Genomic DNA, 20,087 nt, shown 5'->3' on the forward strand with positions numbered 1-20,087 from the left:
ACTCCACCTCTGCCCAGTCCTTTGCTGGCTTTCCTGGCCTTTGTTGTCTGGTCTGATCGCTCGTTCCCGCAGCCGGGCTTGGGCGCTCTCAGGAGTCCTCCTCTGTGTCGGCCCCAAAACCTCGAACCTGCTGCCGCTTGTTTGTCGATGTAAAATCGTTGTTGAAAGAATTATTCGCCTTTTGTTGCTCTTGGAAATGCAATCAATACTCTGGTATCACAGCGCACAGCTCTCAGGATCGCGCTGTCTCCTGTCACGGCCGCTCCAGACCCATCGCCATCTTAGCATCCGAAGCCATAAATCTTAAATATTGTTTGTGGCCACATTTTTTGCCACATGTACAAAATGTGTATCTCAAAGAAACATCAGTGGAAGCTGTCGATCATATTTCAGTGTTCAGAACTGGCTTTGCCCAGTACATGCTGCACTCCAATGTTCATTGCAGCAATATTCAAAACAGCCAAAAGATGGAATCAACCTCTTCTCCTTACTGCCTGCGTCTCCTTTTCTGACGCAGCCGGTACCATGTCCTCCCCAAGTTCTCCAGCTTCAGCATCGTGGTTTCATGTTCTCCATCGCTCTTCTACCCCTGTGGACTGTCCCTTCTGCCCTCTAGACCAGGTAAGCAGGACCTTGGCTCCTACTTTTCCTCCGGAAACCTCCTCCCTCCCCACTCCACTCCTTTCCTCTTTACCCTCTCCTTGTGGTTAAGCACCTCTGTCGATATCTTTATTCATATACAATTCTAGGCTCAAAGTAACTGTCCAAATTTCTTTGCCACTGTATCTAGTGCTATATGAACACCTGATTCAGCTATTAAAGCCCAGTGCTAACAGGACCTCTTCTCCTAAGCTATCCTGATATCCCAGAGAAATGTTCTGCTTTCTTTAAACTTACAGAACATACTTTACTAATTTAAGCCTCACTTTTGTAATTTAAAGACAACTGTTTTCACATGTATGTTCCCCACTTAGACTAAGTTTTCATGATCAGGGGATATCTCATACCCTCTTTGCATTCTACTGTATTCTTTCCCCAACCCCAACACATAGCACAATGTTTATGTAATGGAACAGGCACTGTATAGCAGCAAGAGTAAACCATCAAAAGTACATTCCACACTTTGGATGAATGTCACAAAAATTATTTTGAGAGAGAGAAATGAGTCAAAAATTATGATTCCATTTATATTAAGTCCAAGAACAGACAAAACTAATCAATGTTATTAGAAATTAGGACAGTGATTAACCTTGGAGGAAGGAGAATTAAAGAGGCTTTTGAGATACTGATCATGTTCTGTTTCTTGATCTTTGAGCTGGCTATCAAAGGTTCAGGTCAGTTATGAAATATCTCAAGATGTACAGCCATAATATATGTACTTTTCTGTAGATATTAATATTTAATTTAAAAACAGAGCTGAAAATGTATTATTGTTACTATGCTTGGGGGGGGGGGTAAGTCCAGTAAAGTATTTAGAAACTCAAAAGCATTACTACTGTAGAACTGTTTAAAATAACTATCTAAAGGAGGCTAAGGTTTAATTCTGCTAGTGTCAACAAGGTTATGATACTCAGCTAATGCTAACCAATTCTTTATTCACCTTTAAAAATCCTCATTTTTAAAAAAGAGATAAATTTGAATTTAAAGTAACTGCTCAAGATTTCTGTCATTAGCCAGCCCTGCCCCTCCACCTCCACTTCCCTACCCCCCTTCCACCTGCCCCTCCCTCCCACTACTCTGTAACAATATTTTTAAATATTAAAAAATAGTAATAATAATAATAAATAAATTTTAAAAAATAAAAATAATCCTGTCATTAAATATTACTGGTCATTCACGGTGTCTTTTCCATCAAATCCTGCACATTTCTTTTCTAAGGAAATAATAGAATTAAATGTTAAACTGATGTAAAACAGTGAGCAAAACAAAACGTTTTTGAAAAGTTTATTTTCATGTTTGGAAACTATGAAAGATAAGATGTAACCAAAATTTTGAAAAAAAATAAATTCTAAGAGACTTCAGTAATAATTGAAGCTAAAATGTTTTGGTCATTGAAGTAAAATGTTTTAATAATAGTAATAGTTAACTGGGAGAAACATAAGTTATTTTCAATAATGCCTAAGCCACATATTTTTTAAAAAATTAATTAGCAAACCTGATTAAACTTTACTAGTTTGAAGCTTCATACATAATTAACAGTTCAATTTAGAAATAATTTTAAATTAAAAGTATAAACTATTTTACTGATTTACATAAAGTCTACATTTTCATTGCTAACTCGAAACATACTAAAAATTTTTACAGAGGGCTATAAAGTGTCTTTGTTTTGAAAGCTGTGGCCTGTAGTAAAAATGTTCTTATCATTGAATAAAATAGGTAGATAGACAGACAGACAGACAGACAGATAGATAGATAGATAGATAGATATAGCACCATATATGCACTTTAAGAACGTCTGGAAAGTGAAATTTTAAAATCCAAATGAAACAGCTTGTATAATTTGAGGAAGGGGGAAACCATGAGGTATCATTGAATAAAATAGGTAGATAGACAGACAGACAGACAGACAGATAGATAGATAGATAGATATAGCACCATATATGCACTTTAAGAACGTCTGGAACGTGAAATTTTAAAATCCAAATGAAACAGCTTGTATAATTTGAGGAAGGGGGAAACCATGAGGTGGAACACAGCTGACATTTAATGACATAATCAGGAAGTTAAAATAATCACCACTCACTCCATGAGTTAATATAACTCAGTCTTCATGATGATTTTGATTTAATTCAAGCACTATTTTATCTGGTATTTTATTGACTTCAAACTGCGCTTAACTAAAGCATCTCAATTTGTTGAGTTTTGTATTTATATTTTCAAATTAGAGTTGCTAAGAATAGAGTAATTATATTAAAGATAATTTGCTTTCTATTTATTAAGAAAAACAATTTAAATAAACTATTTTAAAGCAATATACTTCTGTAAAGCATAGCAAAAATATCACTGGAATAATTTAGAAGTGGCCTTATCTACAAAAAAGCAAAACTAATCCAAATAAATATTAGCATTCTGTGATCTCATGCTTTTAGTATTTAATTGGCATATTTACTTTTAAATGTCTACAGAGATATTTTAAAACATATTTGACAATATTTATAGTAAGGCCTACATATCCTTAAAATAAGAGAGAATACTTACCAGCATGTGGGGAGTTTCAGAAGTTTACCATAAAGAGCAGTGCTGAAAGAGGGAATAATCGGTACAGGTAAGCAGTAAGATCCACTACAATCCAAAGATGTCAGTCCTGCCTGGAAACCAAATATCTGAAACAAGAAGAAAAGATTCAAATGTTCACAGAGACAAAGTTTTAATAAGCACAGAATGAAATACGTCAGTCTCAATTTACTGTATAACAGCTGCACACTAAATACATTCCAATGTCTTTTTCCATTTCCCAAATGATCAACATTTTCTTTTACTCAACTTGACTTAAGTCAAAATTAAGAGATTTAAATATACAGTATTTCTTTCAAATCCCTAAAAGATCACTGCTCTTTTTTGGCTAATTTTTTTAAATTTTACATTTTATTTCTACACATAACCCTTATGTAGTATTTCATTGACTGCTAAAATCTACATATTTTTCTATAAATATAAACAGGTGACTACATTTTCCACATTGTAAATTAGAAATTTAATAAATTAGTGTTAATATTTTATGACTAAAAGATCAACTATAAGAACAATATTAAAATGTATTTTGAATTATATGTCAATTAAAAATTTTTTTTCAATATATCCTTTCTTAAAGTTGCACTATGCACACACAAAAAGTACATCCAAAAATACCCTAAAATGTTATCTTTTTCCCCTCTCTTTTGTGAAAATGATTGTAGAGTTGATGTTCTAACCCCAGGAAATATGATAAATGGCATAAATTACTCTTCATATGTTTACTCTTAAAATGAGCAGATTACACTAAAAATTTTTTGTAAGTAACCTCTGAAATTCCTAGACACTATATTTATCTTATTAAAAGAAACAATATAACATCACATTTTACATGAATCACCAAAGAGAACTGATAATATTTCTGCGGCAATTATTTCCGGTACAATAAAAAATAAGTATCTCACATTGGAAATGCTGACACACAGAGATACAAAACAAAAAGTTATTGTTTGCCAATAAAATGCAAAAGTAGCTTACCATTAACATTTACCTTTAGTTATTATTTTTGATTCTCTGGGTGTATGAAGCATTGATTTCCATATCTCTAAGATTAATTAATATTAACTGCTAAGTTCTACACTGAAATATGTTTTAAATTTCTTCATAACAAACTTTCAACCAAAATATTTTATTTTATTGGCTTCAATATCTCTAGGATTAATTAATATTAACTGTTAAGTTCTACACTGAAATATGTTTAAAATTTCTTCAAAATAAACTTTCAAACCAAAACATTTTATTTAATTAGCATAAAGTAACGATTAATTTCTTGAAAAGTATTTCTTAAAAGTATGAAGTATTTCTTGAAAAGTATTTCTTAAAAGTATTAAATTTCCAAATGGTTTCAAAAAGCTATTACGCCCCTAACATTCATCAAACTGGTGATGTTAAATTCTTTCTCGTAAATTCAATTTTCATGAACAAAATAACGTTTTGGAAATAAGACATTATTAAGGACTACATTTTCAGAAAAAACTGCATTTCAAAAGATGTATCTATCTAATTACTATCAAGGAAAATGAAAGTGATGTACCTATTAATTCCTCTAGGTCCTGCTATAAAACATTTGGCAAGAAATACAGAATTGTGAAAAAAAAAAAAGCCATGGTTTTAATACTGAAGTAATTACTTAAAATCATAACATAAAAATTAAGTATTTCATATTCATTGCTTTGGAAGACCTGATATGAGCAACACTGTATGCAAGGAACTGTGCTAGGCACTGTACAATTACAGGATTTCATATTTCCTCTTAAAGACCCAGTATTTAAAGGATTCTGAAATTTACAATTATTAATATTACAATGCAAAACATAATTATTAAAACAATGCCCAACCTTCAAATATTTCTGGAATTATGCAAAGGGTGATACTTTTATCACATCATATTATCTATATTCAAATAAGAACTCTCTCAAAATCACTTTCTAATTTTCTATTAAATGCTCCAACAGTATAATCACACACATTATCATTAACTATACTCAGATGAAAACTGGGTGTAGAGGAGATTCCCCTGCTGGTTGTCTGCAGAATTGCAAACTGCTTTGGAGAAACTGCGAATTATTCTGCAATTTTTAAAGCTTTTATTATATTTACATGTTGTCCACAGATGCTCGTAAGAAAACATTCAAGCAGGTTAAAATTGTAATGAAAGCAAGACTATTAAACAAGGAAATTATCCCCTATATATAGTCACATTACTATTATATTTAAAGTGTCACATAATGCTTCCTATTATCTACCACATCAAAAAGAACTGTTTCAAAGTAACAAATTTTTAACTCTCTCTTCTAGATTATATCAATTAGATACACAGATTTACAATACCTATACAACCTAGTAATTTGTCAACACCCCTTGAACAAAATTATAAATACTTAAACTGGAAAAAGGAGGAACAGCACAATGTGAACTGAAGTTGCTTTCACAAAGTATTGTCTGCATATTCAGAAATGGAATAAAAGTGCTGAATATCGCAAACTAATAGTCTGAAACAATAAAAAATGTATGAAGCAGTAAGTGTAATCCCAAACAGAAGTTTTAGGTGAAGAAACTGTAAACTTGAATAAGAGTACTTACATATCACATTAAAAGTAAACACATAGTACCATCTTTAAAAAAAATTAGCAAATAATGAAAATAAATACATCATCAATATTTTAAAATTTTGCAACAAATGTTCTTTAATTAACATGTCAAATAGAAGAAATTGTAATAGATTTAGAAACAACATTTAAAAAACTTCAATAAGTTTTTAACAAAAATTAATATGATAAATTAGGGTTTGCAGTCTTTTAAAAGACAAAAATAGAAAAAGCACACACTAACTGTAAATGACAATAAAAACACCTGTGATATAAAACAAATACTTTTTATGCTGTTGCCCTTATAAGACACATCGGATAATAGTACAACAAGCATTCTAAAGATTTATCCCTTCATTAAAAGCACAATCAAGCATTTACCTTCATGTCAAATGTTCATCTGTACACAATAATAAATTTATACACATGAAAACAGAAGAATGATTATAACTAGAATTGCACAGCATAATAATGAACACATTACAAAGAAAAACTTTCAGGGGAAAAGGAAGGAACCAGAACTAACCACAGAATTTTAGAGCTAAAGCTGCTTAGAGATTATTTAACTCAATCATCTCATTTTCCACATGGGAAAAATAAAGCCCAAAAAGGATTAGGGACATCTTCAAAATTACATATTGCTGGGACAGCAATATGATGCTTCATTTAATTTAGCTCATCTATTAGCTCACAATTTCATCCGGTCTTCCTCCCTCCTTCCATTTCCTCCTTCCTCTCTCCTAAAAAGAAATGGTTGATTTTCCACTTATTCTTAAAGAAAAACAATCTTTCTCACCACTACCTCCCCTTTGACCATCAGTAAAATTACATTTGCCTCTTTTCATCAGCAAATATCTTGAATGAGTTGTCTAGAGTCTGCTACAATTTTTTCATTACATACACACTTTTTAAACTCGCACAGTCTAATTTCTGTTCACACATCCCTGAAACCAAAGAAAATTCTGGACTAAAACAGATACTTATGTTTTCTTCATATAGGGAGAAATTAAGAAGTATTTTCTCTTGATTTTTTCCACCAACAATTTAACTGAGTAAAACTATAAATAATAATCAATAATTTTTCCACCACTCAGAATTTTAAAAATATGAATACTGTCATGCTGTCACCTACACTGTTCAAGAAATAAGATCTTTCAGAATACATGAAGAATGATTGCAAATCAAGAATAAAATAGAAACTTGATTTTTAAACAGGCAAAGATTTAAATAGAGATTTCTCCCAAAAAAAAGAAATACAAATGGAAAATAACCAAACTATAAAAGATATAAAAGATAACTAGACAGCATATCTGGTAAAACCTTTTCCCAAAAGGTAACTGTATCAGGACTACACCGCATCTATCTTTGACATTAACACTAAAAATTTTTAAATGTGAGTTTTAACATATTGACAAACAGAAAGTAGTGAATAACTATTTCAACAACTTTTATGTCAACATGGATGGTGACTATATTGGTGACCAATGACTTTAGTGACCATATTCCTTAAGGATGGGAACATGCCTTATCTTTAATGCTGAATGTGTGCAATATGGTGTAGTGGATAGAATTATGCCCTCCCCAAAACTCAATGAAGCTTGAATTGTGTCCCCAAGTTTCATATATTAGAAGCTTAATCCCCACTGTAACTGTTGAGGCTGGTAAATCCTATTATGGTAATTAAAAGGTGGGGCCTTGAAGAGGTGATTAGATTGTAAAACCATGCTGTAGTGAATGAATTAAAAATGGTGGTCATAAGTGCAGTTTGGAGGGCTTTGGAGAGTGAATGAGGAAGTCGTCCTTTTGCTCCCTCTGCTCCACTATTTTCGCAATGTGAAACCCTGCCATCCCTGTCACCACCACCAAGGCTCTCACCAGATGTGTTCCCTGGACTTACCAGCCTCGGAAACTGTAAGCAATAAATTTTGTTTTCTTTCTAAATTACCCAGTTACAGGTATTTTGCTATAAACAACAGAAACGGACTAATACATATGGAAAGCACTTATTATTTATCAAATGAATTAGTCCTACATAAGCAGAATACCTTAGAAAGATTAGTGAAATGCCTAAAATTAGACCTACTTCAAGTAAACAAGGCAAATATTCTTAACATTCTTACACTCAAGATGTACTAATCTTTTAAAAAATTATAAAGCTCTATGTATTAATAGCAGTAATGAATAAAAAAGATCAAGTATATATAAAAGGAACCACCTTTTTGAAAAAGAGCTTCACAAGGACATCTAGGAAAATATGCATTTCTATTCTACACAGTTTGAAAATAGTCAAATTTTAACATCTTAAACTTATATATACCTGCTGATGACATAAAGCTGGTATATTTACATTGTTTCTTTTTATTATTTAAATATACGAATATTTGAGAACTTCAAAAAAACAAACTATAAAGCATGAACCAATAATCAGGAGTCTACTTATGGAGTCCTTTAATCTTTTAGTACCTTACATGAAATTCAGTGGTTTTTTAGTACTTATTCTTGAATTCAACTTTTTACGGTTTCCTTTTGTTCATAAAACAGAATTTGATTAGGTATGTGCTGCCTCTACTTAGACTATTATGTCCCTTCGATTTGCAAAAACATTTATAACTCAACATCTGACTTTATTATTTGTATGTACCTATACTGGGATGCATTACTAATTATTTAGAAAAATGAAAGAGCTGAGCAAAGCTTGCAATAATTCACTTTATATAACCATACTTAATTTTCAAGATTTTCTCTTCACATCAAAAACTGAACATGAATTCAATAAGAGGAAGGTGACTAAAAAACAAATACATTAAACCCTCTTCATTATGCCTCACATAAATCTTTGCTTCAAAGAAATCATGAGTCTTTTAAAGCGTCCACGTTAAACTAAGTACTCTTTAATACTGCTTACAAAAATCATCATCATCAATGACATATTAAATCTTCAAGTTATAATTACCATTAACTTACAAATATCAAGCTACTAATCCCAAATAATTGAAGAAAAATCTTTACATATACTTTTACTTTACTTATTTTAATTATATTGGAATAATGAATAAATTAATCTTCTATCTTATTTAAATCTTACCTTATGGAGTACTAATTCTGTGAAATTACAACTCCAAGAAAAAATAAACCTATTTGACACTCCAAAGCCAGACAGACAACAGATAAACAAGAAAATGCACTTTTCATACCTTAAGGTAGCAGTGTACATAGCAATAATGAAGCAGATTATCAGAAGGCTGAGTAAGGCTGCTAACCACCTGCACCAAATGTTCAGCATACATTGGCATGGAATGCTCCAGATTAATTTTATCCACCAATATCTGTATAGATGGCAAAGGCCGAAGAGACTGGAAGTTTGTAGTATTCATGAAGTTACTTGAGTTCTGGAAAATAATAGTATTCACTTTATATTTCAGGAGTAGAGCAGCAATTGATGTGCAATTCCCTCTATACAAGCTTCAGACCTAAATATTTGGCACTGATATCCAATCAATCTAAAAATGATGCCTTTCTAAAGAGCTCTCTTTTCATAACCAAATACAAAGGTCTTCTGTATATTTAAGTATATCCCAGATTCAAAGAATAAATATTTTTTGCAAAATTATCATTGCTCTTTTTGCTCTTTTAGTTAAATCTTTTTACTTTTTCAATCGGCTGGAATAGTATGACCACATGTCTCAGTATGATAAAGGTATTTTCTTGAGCTCAATCATTCCAAAAAATTTTTTAGATATTGAAGAGCCAGATTTCTTTCCTTCCCTTTATTCACATTTGGATAACTAGCGACTAAATTGGCTATAACACAAAGTATTAAAGACACTCACAATAAGCAAAGTTTGCAGGAAGAAAAAATTTCTGAGCCATATCATATCTACTAACAATACACATGTTAGAGGCTCAAAAAGTCTTAAGAATCTTGAAGAGGGCTTGGTATTCTCAGTGTCACAACATATTTCTGAGCTTCCAAATAAATTCTGGTAAGTTTCAATATGTCCAGAGTATGTACGCTTACTGGCAATTAAACCCTTCCTATCCTAGAATTAAGTCATTCCCTTAAAATGCCCTACCTAGGGTTCTCAATAAGGAACACCACAACCTTCCATCCAGAGGAATACAAAAATATGTGAGAAGAGCAGTTTAATTGTTTTGTTCTGTCTTTCATTGTCACAATAATATTGGCATTTAGCAGGCACTGGCCAAAAGATGGTAAATGCTACATAATACTTCTTCAATCCAAAAAGCCAACAGAGCCATTACTGAGAAACACTGTGTCTAAGGTTGACTAAGTTAAACATACAATCCTGCCTTTTGACTTATTAGTTATTTTAAAACCAACATTTATTCAGCAATTACTTTGCTTTTTGTAACTATATTTTGGATTACTGAGAAAGAACCTACAGATCTGAAGAACCACACAAATCTGAAGTATAGAACTCAATGAATTTTTATACCTGTAACCACCATCCATTTGAAGCACCCTAGAAGGCTGTCCCATGTTCCTTTCTAGACAATTCAGAATCCCCACCAGAGGCAGCCAATATTCTCACTTCAGACCATAGATTAGTATGTCTCTTTTGAACTTCATATAAATCTTGAACACAACATATCATCTGTGAGAATGTTGTTCATTCTTTGAGTAGATAATTTTATCATTATGAAGTGCTCTCTTTATTTCTAATACATCTTACCTTAAAATCTATTTTTTCTGGCATTAAAATAGCCACACTATCTTTCTTTTGATAAGTATATTAATAGTATACTTTTCCCATCTTTTTACTTCTAACCTCTGTCCTTATATTTTCCAGTTCTAAAATTTAATTTATTATGGATTGAGGTCCCTTATGAAACCTTCCACCTTTTTGTCTTTTTTCTTGAACTTATTAATCATAGTTATTTTAAAGCCCAGGTGTAATAACTCCAATATCCTAATCACCTCTAAGTCTACTTCTACTATTAATTTTTTATTTATGTTCAATTCAATTAGTTCTATTTTTCAATATAATTCATAATTTTCTATTAGGCAACTGACATCATAGATAAAAAATTGTAAAGGCTCTTTAAAATATTATCTTCCTCTGAGTGAAAGTGAGTTAACTATTCTTTGATGAGGGGGCAGATTACAAGAAGATCACCATGATCCTGTCCAGGACTGGAATTAGGCTCTTTTAGGACTAATTTATTCCACTTTGTACTTAACTCCTAGGGTGTGGCCCTTATATGGACTCAAAGGAAAGCCCTAGGAGAAAACTTGGCAGGGCTTGGACTCTAATTGTTGATACTATCAGCATCATGCAGATAGTGCAATTTCTACAGCTGACCCTTAAACAACATGGGTTTGAATTGTGTGGGTCCACTTATACATGGACTTTTTTTTATTAAATACGGTTGGCCCTCCACAACCATGGGTGGCACTTCAGCTGACTAAACGAACCACAGATCAAAAATACAGTATTGGGCCGAGCCCGTGGCGCACTCAGGGAGAGTGCGGCGCTGGGAGCGCAGCAGCTCTCCCACCGCGGGTTCGGATCCTATATAGGGATGGCCGGTGTGCTCACTGGCTGAGCGTGGTGCGGCCGGTCTCAAAAAAAAAAGGACAAAAATACAGTATTCATGGAATGTGGAACCTGCATATATAGAGGGGGTTCCTAAGTACTTAACTACTTATTTAACTCACTTACCTATTTAAGTTACTTTACTTAAGTAATGCAAGGGAGGACTTGTACTTGAATTTTCAGATTTCAACTGGGCTTGGCTTTGTGCCCCAACCCCATCTTGTTCAATGGTCAAATGTATTCTGCTCTTTAGCTGTTGTTTTCCTGTTTCCTGAAGCCTTCTGTTGCACACGAGAAGCTTAAGAGTTAGCCAACAGTCTGAAGGGAATTTTATACAGATTTGGGGGCTGCCTTCTCAGTGACTCCTCCTCACTGGCATTTTTCCCTTTGATGGGATTACTGGAAGACCACAGATGGCTGGGGAAAGAAATTCTGACCTTGAGAATATATCTCAAGAGAAACTGCCAAAACTGTAAAGTAAACTGAAAAAATAAAAAACAACAACAAAATACAGGCATACCTCAGAGGTACTGCAGGTTCACCTCCAGACCACCACAATAAAGCAAATATCACAATAAAGTGAGTCATAATGTTTACACTATACTGCAATCTAAGTGTGCAGAAGTATTATGTCTAAAAAAGTATGTATCTTAATTAAAAATACATTATTGCTACAAAATGCTAATAATCATCTGAGCCTTCAGCAAATAGTAATCTTTTTGCTGCTGGTGGGTCTTGCCTCGATGTTGATGGCTGCTGACTGATCAGGCTGGTGGTTGCTGAAGGCTGGGGTGGCTGTGACAATTTCTTAAAATAAGACAACAATAAAGCCTGCCACACTGATTGACTCATCCTTTCACAAAAGATTTCTCTGCAGCATGCAAAGCTGTTTGATACTATTTTATCTACAGTAGAACTTCTGTCAAAATTAGAATCAATCCTCTCAAACCCTGCCACTGCTGTATCAACTAAGTTTATGTAATATTCTAAATCCTTCGTTGTTATTTTAGTAATGATCACAGCATCTTCAGCAGGAGTAGATTCCATCTTAAGAAACTACTGTACCTTAACAAAAGAGTCAATTTTCCTGTTCCTTAATGAGGGAACAAAGAAATGAATTATAAAAGTAAAAGAACAGTGGAACGAAATATTTAAAGTGTTGAGAGAAAAAAACCACCAACCTAGAATTCCCCACAAAATTATCCTTTAAAAGTGAAGGAGAAAAAAAAAGCATTTCTCAAACAACCAAAAATTGAGGGAATATGTTGTCAGTAAACCTGCTTTATATGAATTGTTAAAAGAAATTCTTCAACGAGAAGGAAAATGGTAAAGGTCAGAAACTCACACCTAAATAAAGAAAGAGCATCAGAGAAGTAAGTAAGTGAAGGTAAAATAAAAATATTTCGTATTTTTAATTGCTCTAACACACTAATGGCTTGTTCAAAATAATAAAAGTAATAATGTATTCAATTATGTATGCTTGTGTGTGTGAGTGTGTGTGTGGGGGCATATGTGTAGGCTTACGTATGCTTATATGTAAGTAAAATGAGTTACAGAAATGATACAAGAGACAGGAGGGCGGAATTTGTATTATTTTATTATAAGGAACTTGCACTACCTGTGAAGTAGTATAAGTGTTATTTGAAAATGAACTAGGATTAGTTATAAATGCATAATGCAAATTCTAAGGGAAAAACTAAAGAGAGTAAAAAAAAAGTTGTACTACGTATACTAATAGAAGAGAGATAATGGAAAATACAGTCATATAAAATGTCCAATTAAAACCACAAAAGGCAAAGGCAGAAAAAGAGTGGGAGACAGAACAGGAACAAAGAACAAGAGCAACAATGGAAAACACTAACAAATACAGTAGATATTAACCCAAGCATATAAATAATCATTTCAAACATAATGATCTAAATGCACCAACCAAAAGACAGACTGTCAGAGTGAATCTGTTGTCTATAAGAAACCCACTGTAAATATAAAGATACATACACATTAAAAATAAATGGATGGAGAATGATATACTATGCTAACAGTAATCAAAATAGAGCAAGAACAGTCACATTAAGTTCAGACAGAACAGACTTCAGACCATAGAAATTTATCAGGGATAACGAGGGAATTAAGGCTGGCCAGCTAGCTCAGTTGGTTAGCGCATGGCCTACTAACACCAAGGTCAAGGGTTCAGATCCCTGTATCGGCCAGCCACCCCCCCAAAAAGAAGAGAGTTAACTAATGATAAAGGGGTAAATTTTGCAGGAGGAAATAACAATCCTTAATATGTATATGCCTAAAGACAAAGCGACAGAATATATGTAGCAAAAACTAATATAACTCCAAGGAAAAAACAGATAAATCCCCTATAACATTTGGAGACTTCAACATCCTTCTTTCATATATGAACAGATCTACCAGAGAGAAAATTAGTAAGGACATAATTGAACTAAACAACACCAGCAATGAACTGGATATGATGGACATCAAGGAACTACTTCATTCAGTCACAGAAAACTACACATTCTTCTCAAACTTACATGCAATATTCACCAAGATAGATCACATTCTGGGCCATAGAACACACCTTAACAAATTTCAAAGAACACAAATCATACAATGTCTGCTCTCAGACTTCCACGGAATTCAACTAGAAATTAATAAGAGAAACATAACTGGAAAATTTCAAAATATGTGGAAATTAAACAACATATTTCTAAATAACACATGGGTCAAAGAAAAAAATCACAAGAAAAATTAAATATACTTTCAATCAAATGAAAATGAAAACACAACTAATCAAAATTTGTGGGATGCAGCAACAGTGAAGCTTAGAGGGAAATTTATAGCATTAAGTGAGTATACATGTTAGAAAAGAAGAAAATCTAAAATCAATCACCCAAGCTACCATCTTAGGAAACTAGAAAAAGAAAAGCAAATTAATTCCAATGTAAGCAGAAGAAATAATAAAAAGTAGAACAAAAATCGATGAAATTGAAAACAAGAAATCAATAGAGAAAACCAATGAAACCAAAAGCTGGTCCTTTGAAATGATCAGTAAAAATCAATAAGTCTCTAGCTGGGCTAATTGGGAAAAAAGGAAAGAGGACACAAATTACTAATATCAGAAATGAAAAAGAGCCATCACTATAAATCCCATTGACATGAAAAGGATAATAAAAGAATACTATAAACAACTTTATGTCCATAAATTTGATAACCTAGATGAAATGTGATAACCTAGCTATGTATGTGTGGGGGCAAGGAGTATATGGGAAATCTCTGTACCTTACACTCAATTTTAATGTGACCAATTCCATAAAAGACACAAGGTGATGACCATGGCTATATTGATGACTTTTAGATACAACACCAAAAGCACAAAGAATTGATATGCTGGACTTCATTAAAATTAAAATTTTCTGCTCTGTGAAAGACACTGTCAAGAGAATGAGAAGACAAGCTACAGACTGTGGGAAAATACTGGCAAAAGACATTTCTGACAAAGGACTGTTACCCAAAATATACAAGGAACTCTTAAAAATTCAATATTAAGAAAACAACCATATTAAAAATGGGCAACAGATCTAAAGAGACACTTCACCAAAGAAGATATACAGATGTTAAATAAGCATATGAACATATGCTCCACATCATATGTCATCAGGGAAACAAAAATTTTAAAAACAGATACCATTACACACCTACTAGACAGTGAAAATCCAAAACAACACCACCACCAAATGCTGGCAGGGATGTGGAGCAAGAGAAACAGTCATCCACTGCTGGTAGGAATGCAAAACCATACAGAAGACAGTTTGGCAGTTTCTTACAAAACTACACATCCTCTTACCATACAATCCAGCAAGCATGCTCCTTGGTATTTACCCAAAGGAGGTGAAAACTTATATCCACACAAAGCCTGCACACAGATATTTTATAGCGGCTTTATTCATAATTACCAAAACTTGGAAGCAACCAAGATGTCTGTCCTTCAGCAGGTAAATGGAGAAACTGTGATATATCCAGAAAATGGAATATCACTCAGCGCTAAAAAGAAATGTGCTATCAAGCCATGAGAAGTCATGGGGGAAACTTAAATGCATATTTAAGTGAAAGACGCCAATTTGAAAAGGCTACATACTGTTCCAACAATATGATACTCTGAACATGGCACAACTATGGAGACAGTAAAAAGATCAGTGGCTACCCAGGGTTAGGGGGAAGGAGAGATGAACACGTGGAGTACAGAGGATTTTTAGGGCACAGAAACTACACTGTGTGATACCGTTATTGTAGATACACGTTTTTATACGTTTGTTAAAACACGTAGAATGTAAAACACCAAGAGTGAACCCTAATGTTAACTATGGACTTTGGGTGATAATGATGTGCCAGTGTGAGTTAATCAATTATAACAAATGTACCACTTTGGCAGAGGATGCTGACAATGGGGGGAGGCTATGTATGTGTGGGGGCAAGGAGTATATGGGAAATCTCTGCATCTTCCACTCAGTTTTAATGTGAACCAAAAACTGCTCTAAAAAAAAAGATTTAAAAAAGTTAAATAGCAAAAATGGAAATGATAGAAAATATTGACATTTTAATTTTCTCCAATGAAATTTTCTCCAGATGATCTCTTAATCACCACTTTCTTTTATTTTTCAAAAAAGAAAAACAAGGCTTAGAGATAAAAAGCAATCTCTCAGGTATCATAGCTAGTATACAGTCTGACTTCTAGGCCCATGCTCTTCAACTTTCTTTATATAGCCTTAACTTAATTTTATTAAAATATATATTTAAAACTACTTTCTAAGAATTAACAATCATAGTTATGTTGCTTTTACTTTATCATGGACAACTACATAAGCAAATACTGTTTTATTTAATGACCAAAAAACACACACAAGGAGCGAGGGGAGTAACAAATTGCAAAATATACCTTTTCTCCCATAATAACAGGTAGCAAATGGTCCAGCAAATTGAACTCAGCCATGGAAATTGTGCAGGTAAATTTGAGGAGAGTAACACTTGTATGTCGAGTAGGAATATATTCCTCCAGAGAAGTCACTTCTTCAGGATTCAGTATTATTTCATTTTCATCCTTTATATCTAAAATGAAAATGATAAAAATTTAATGAAAAATGTTTGTAAATAATTTTCTTAAACAACTGAAAAATTAATCAATTAGTTCCCTAAATTTTAAGGTCAAATTCTGTTTTCTTTTCAACCATGAAGCAGTTGTAAGATAATAAGTTACCTTTAACACATATAAAACACATTACTCTCAAATGTAAATGTATAAATTTTTGCTGTATAAAAATATACTTTTTTTTTTTTAATCTTTAAGAAATTCCCAATTTCTTTCTTTAAAAAATAACAGCTTCTGGTCACCAAAATATAATTGAGATAATGAAAAAGCAAGATGCATGCTGGGAGAAAATATCTGCCATAGATACATACATATATACATACATACACACACACACACAGAGACAGATATCTCCACAAAGGACTTGTATCCACAGCATATTAAAAAAAAACTGACAACCTCCTTAAAAATCACTTAAAAACAGACAAATAATTTAATAGATAAATAAGCAAAAAAGACTTAAATAAGCAAAGGGTAATATATCCAAATGGCCAAAAATATCAAAAGTTGGTCAACATCATTAGGCATCAGATAACTGCAAATAAAGTCACAATATGATAGCACTACACATGCACTGGAATGGCTAAAATGAGAAAGACTGAGAATAAGTGTTAACAAACATGTAAAGTAGAGTGTACAGGATAAAACGTTGGAATCTTATCCAAACTTAGAAAGGAGTATGACAATTTGCCAAGGTACAGGAAAGACACTCCATTACAGAGGTTATACAAGGAGATAAAAACTTTCTAACAACTCTTAAAAAGTTTTTTCAAAGAAATAAAACACTTCAGTAATTTTTTACTATTCCTTTTACTGTTTTTTTCATTTCTTTTTTTTTCTTTTTCCTTTTTGTCTTTTTTCGTGACCGGCAACGGATCGCAACCCTCAGTGTTGCGCCCGTACCAGACCGGGACCGGCAATGGGATCGCAACCCTCGGTGTTGCTCCCGCACCTCGCTCAGCCAGTGAGTGGCCGGTCTGTATGTGGGATCCGAACCCTCGGCGGGAGCGCCACCACACTCCCAAGCGGCGCACTGTAGCAGTGCGCCACCGGGCCGGCCCCTGTTTTTTTCATTTCTACACACATTTATATAAACAGAGTTTTAAATATTTTGACAATTTCTAAAAATTGTAGAACAATTCTAATTTTTCCCATTGATTATTGAGATCAATTTGCATGGTCATTTTAATAGTCACAAACCACCATGCAAAGTGAGGACTGCCTGTACATTGAACTAAAGTCAGCTAGCAGTTATTTTATATACATCACATTTGAGATGATAAACTGCTTCAAATAAAGAATAAATATACGAGGGTACTTCAAAAAGTTCATGAAAATATTCGTATTATCTTTCAACCTATTTTTCCACAAACTTTTTCAAGTACCCTCATATATAAAATATTCAAACTCAGTAGCAAATAAATAAATAAATAATCAGATTAAAATAAAGGCGAAAGTCCTGAACAGATATTTCTCAAAAGAAGACATACGAATGGCCAACAAGTACATGAAGAAGGGCTCAATATCACTAATCATTAAGGATATACAAATCAAAACCACCATGGGATATCACCTTACACCAGTTAGAATGGACATTATCGGGCCGGCCCGATGGTGCACTGGAGAGTGCGCTGCTTGGGAGCATGGCGGCGCTCCCGCCGAGGGTTCGGATCCCATGTGGAGACCGGTTCCCGCTCACTGGCTGAGCGCAGTGCGGGCGCAACACCAAGGGTTGCAATCCCGTTGCCGGTCCCCAGTACGGGCGTGACACCGAGGGTTGAGATCCCGTTACCAGTCAGTAAAAAAAAAGACAAAAAGGAAAAAAAAAAAAAAGAATGGACATTATCAAAAAGACCAAGAATAACAAACGCTGGTGTGGATGTGGAGAAATAGGAATTCTTCTTACACACTGTTGATGGGAATGTAAATTAAAACAGCCATTACAGGAAACAGTATGGCAGTTCCTCAAAAAACTACAAATAGAACCACCATATCACCCAGCAATTCCACTACTAGGTATATATATCCAAAGTAAATGAAATCAGCATGTCAAAGAGATATCTGCACCCCCATGATTATTGCAGCACTATTCACAATAGCCAGTATGTGGATCAACTTAAGTATCCATCAAAAGATGAATAGATGAAGAAAATGTGGTATATACAGAAAATGGAATACGATTCAGCCATCAAAAAAGTATGAAATCCTGTCATTCTCGGCAACATGGATGAGCTGGAGGATACTATATTAAGTGAAATTAGCCAGGCACAGAAATACAAATACTGCATGGTCTCACTCATGTGGAACCTAAAGAAGTTGATCTCATAGAAATACAGAATAGAATAGTGGTTACAAGATGCTAAGGAAAATAGGGAGGGGAGGAGGAAGAGATTGTTCATCAGGAACAAAATTACAGTTTGATTGGAGGAATAAGTGCTGGTGTTCTACTGCATGGCGGGGTGATTATGGTTAAAAATAATATATTGTATATTTCAAAATAGTTAGAAGAGAGGATTTTTAGAGTTCTCACTACAAACAAATGATAGATGTAGGAGGTGATGCTTGTGCTATATACCCTGATTTGATTTTTATAGAACATATATAAATATCAGAACATTACACTTTACCCCATAAATACGTACCACTCTTCTGTGTCAAAGAAACAATAAAAAATAACAATATAACAATAAAAAATAATACAAATAAAAATAAGTAATACAGTATAACAACTTTAAAAGATTGCATGTTTAGAACCCATCTTCATATCTAGCTCCTTTGAATCCATAAATGTGAAAAGAGAGTCATATTTAACAGATATACACCTGAAAGAGTATCAAAAAGGTGTGACAAACATTAGCAAATAAAGTATTTATGCAAATCATTTTCGAATCCTGACCTCTCCTATAACTTCCACACACAAGTTTAAAGAATTTAAGATAACAACTGAATACATAAAAGTCCTTGCAGAAGGGCAAAAATACACTAAAACAGAAAAGATAGCAAAGTAGGATAGATTGAACTATATAGTCATTCAGATCAACTTCCCACAGATTCAGAATTCAGCCAAAAAAACCAACCTGATTTTATCCCACAATATGGTTCATATTCATGTTCCAAGGCACAAACAAACATTTTCAAAATCCTATGCACTGCGCTGCTATCCAAGCGAAAATCAAGAGGACCTATAACAAGGCTTTTGGAAGACTTCTCCTGGACTGTTCCCAATTCTTCACTCTTCCCTAAAGAAAAGTCTTGCTGAATTGCAGAACCTATGAGAAGTTAAATTTTATATTAATATTTTAAGCAATCAAATATACCAAGTATATATATTGATATTACTCTTCTCTCATCTTTTTAGCTTATAGCATAATGCCTTAAAACCAATTCTCAATCAGCTGGATACAGAGAACTCCTCTGATCTGTATTTTTCTCTATGCAGACAGCAAGATATTACTGACAAAAGCAATTGATTAAAAAGCTATTATTCCTATTACCTGTTTAAATATAACAACTGCTGTATAAATCAAAATGGTCATTCTTAGAAATTATTTTGCAAAA

The 20,087-nt window shown here is 33.4% G+C and overlaps 1 protein-coding gene across 1 annotated transcript in view; it reads right to left on the reverse strand.

The window, feature by feature from the left end:
* The window catches only part of LOC103601090 (vacuolar protein sorting-associated protein 13B-like), a gene marked incomplete at its 5' end in the record, with an annotated part of 153,223 nt that extends 133,425 nt beyond the window's left edge, over positions 1-19,798 (reverse strand). The window contains 4 exons of the mRNA XM_008585467.1: positions 3,199-3,323; positions 9,014-9,208; positions 16,320-16,489; positions 19,607-19,798. Of these exons, the coding sequence (XP_008583689.1) occupies positions 3,199-3,323; positions 9,014-9,208; positions 16,320-16,489; positions 19,607-19,798 (682 nt within the window). The remainder of the gene's footprint in view (positions 1-3,198; positions 3,324-9,013; positions 9,209-16,319; positions 16,490-19,606) is intronic.
* Positions 19,799-20,087: the final 289 nt, after the last annotated feature.

This window comes from Galeopterus variegatus, unplaced genomic scaffold (genome assembly GCF_000696425.1).
Source record: "Galeopterus variegatus unplaced genomic scaffold, G_variegatus-3.0.2 Scaffold3585, whole genome shotgun sequence".
NCBI lineage: Eukaryota > Metazoa > Chordata > Mammalia > Dermoptera > Cynocephalidae > Galeopterus > Galeopterus variegatus.